Source organism: Gloeophyllum trabeum, assembly GCF_000344685.1.
Source record: "Gloeophyllum trabeum ATCC 11539 unplaced genomic scaffold GLOTRscaffold_00391, whole genome shotgun sequence".
Classification (NCBI taxonomy): Eukaryota; Fungi; Basidiomycota; class Agaricomycetes; order Gloeophyllales; family Gloeophyllaceae; genus Gloeophyllum; species Gloeophyllum trabeum.
Genome location: NW_006920799.1, coordinates 1 through 772, shown reverse-complemented (window position 1 = coordinate 772; position 772 = coordinate 1). Strand labels below are relative to the sequence as shown.

The following is a 772-nucleotide window of genomic DNA, read 5'->3' as shown; positions in this document are numbered from 1 at the left end:
GCGGGCATGCCAGCCCAAGCATTAGACACTAAAATATCGAAAATACACATATTTGCGTACCGTTTGCCCTGTCCTCAGCTCACGTACCCTCCTAACTTCGTATCCCCCACCCGTTAGGTCAGTCCAGTGTCGAGGAAGCGGCCGCGTCGTCGTCGAGAGTGCCGGGAGCAAGCAGGAGCAGGACGCGGGACTTAGCATATCGCGCGCGTCGGCTTGTCTCCGAGGCTGCCTCACTCGGGCTCTAGAGTACAAAACAGCGTCAGTAAAGCATGGTCCCTGGGGTTTTCATACCCGCTGAGCACGATGAGACGCTTACCGAAGCCCGACGCTGCGTGTATCGACGTCCGCGAGCGACTTTGCACTCGCGCCACCGCCGCCGCTGCCGCCACCGCGCGCGTGTGGCTGTGTCGCTGCTTTAGGCAATCGTCCTCGAAATTCAACCAAATGAAAATTTCTCGTTCTCTCCTCTCTGTTTCTGCCGTCTCGTAGCACTTTCGTAGTCTGATAGATTATTAGCCAGCTAGTAATGTCTGATTCCCTTAGTCCAGTTTCCTCTGCTCCTACTTCTCCTGCTCGGTCTGCTCTGGAGTCTGGTGCTCCCTGCTCTCCTTCGGAATCCACCACTGGCTCTCCTGCTCCTGCCTCGCCCCCTCCCGATGCTCCCAACCACCGCCCTCGTCGTCGTAAGATGCCTGTTGTAATACGGAGGCCTCGTGATGACACGCCAGAGGACGAGGGGTCTCCAACTGGAGATCCTGCTGCTCCTGCTGAA

At 57.5% G+C, this 772-nt stretch overlaps 1 protein-coding gene across 1 annotated transcript; it reads right to left on the bottom strand.

The window, feature by feature from the left end:
- Positions 1–560: 560 nt before the first annotated feature.
- Positions 561–764, bottom strand: GLOTRDRAFT_134675 (uncharacterized protein; the record flags this gene model as incomplete). The annotated part of the gene is made up of 1 exon (XM_007873617.1): positions 561–764. A coding segment is annotated over one exon (204 nt), but the record flags the coding sequence as incomplete, so codon positions are not given.
- Between the last annotated feature and the right edge of the window lie 8 nt (positions 765–772).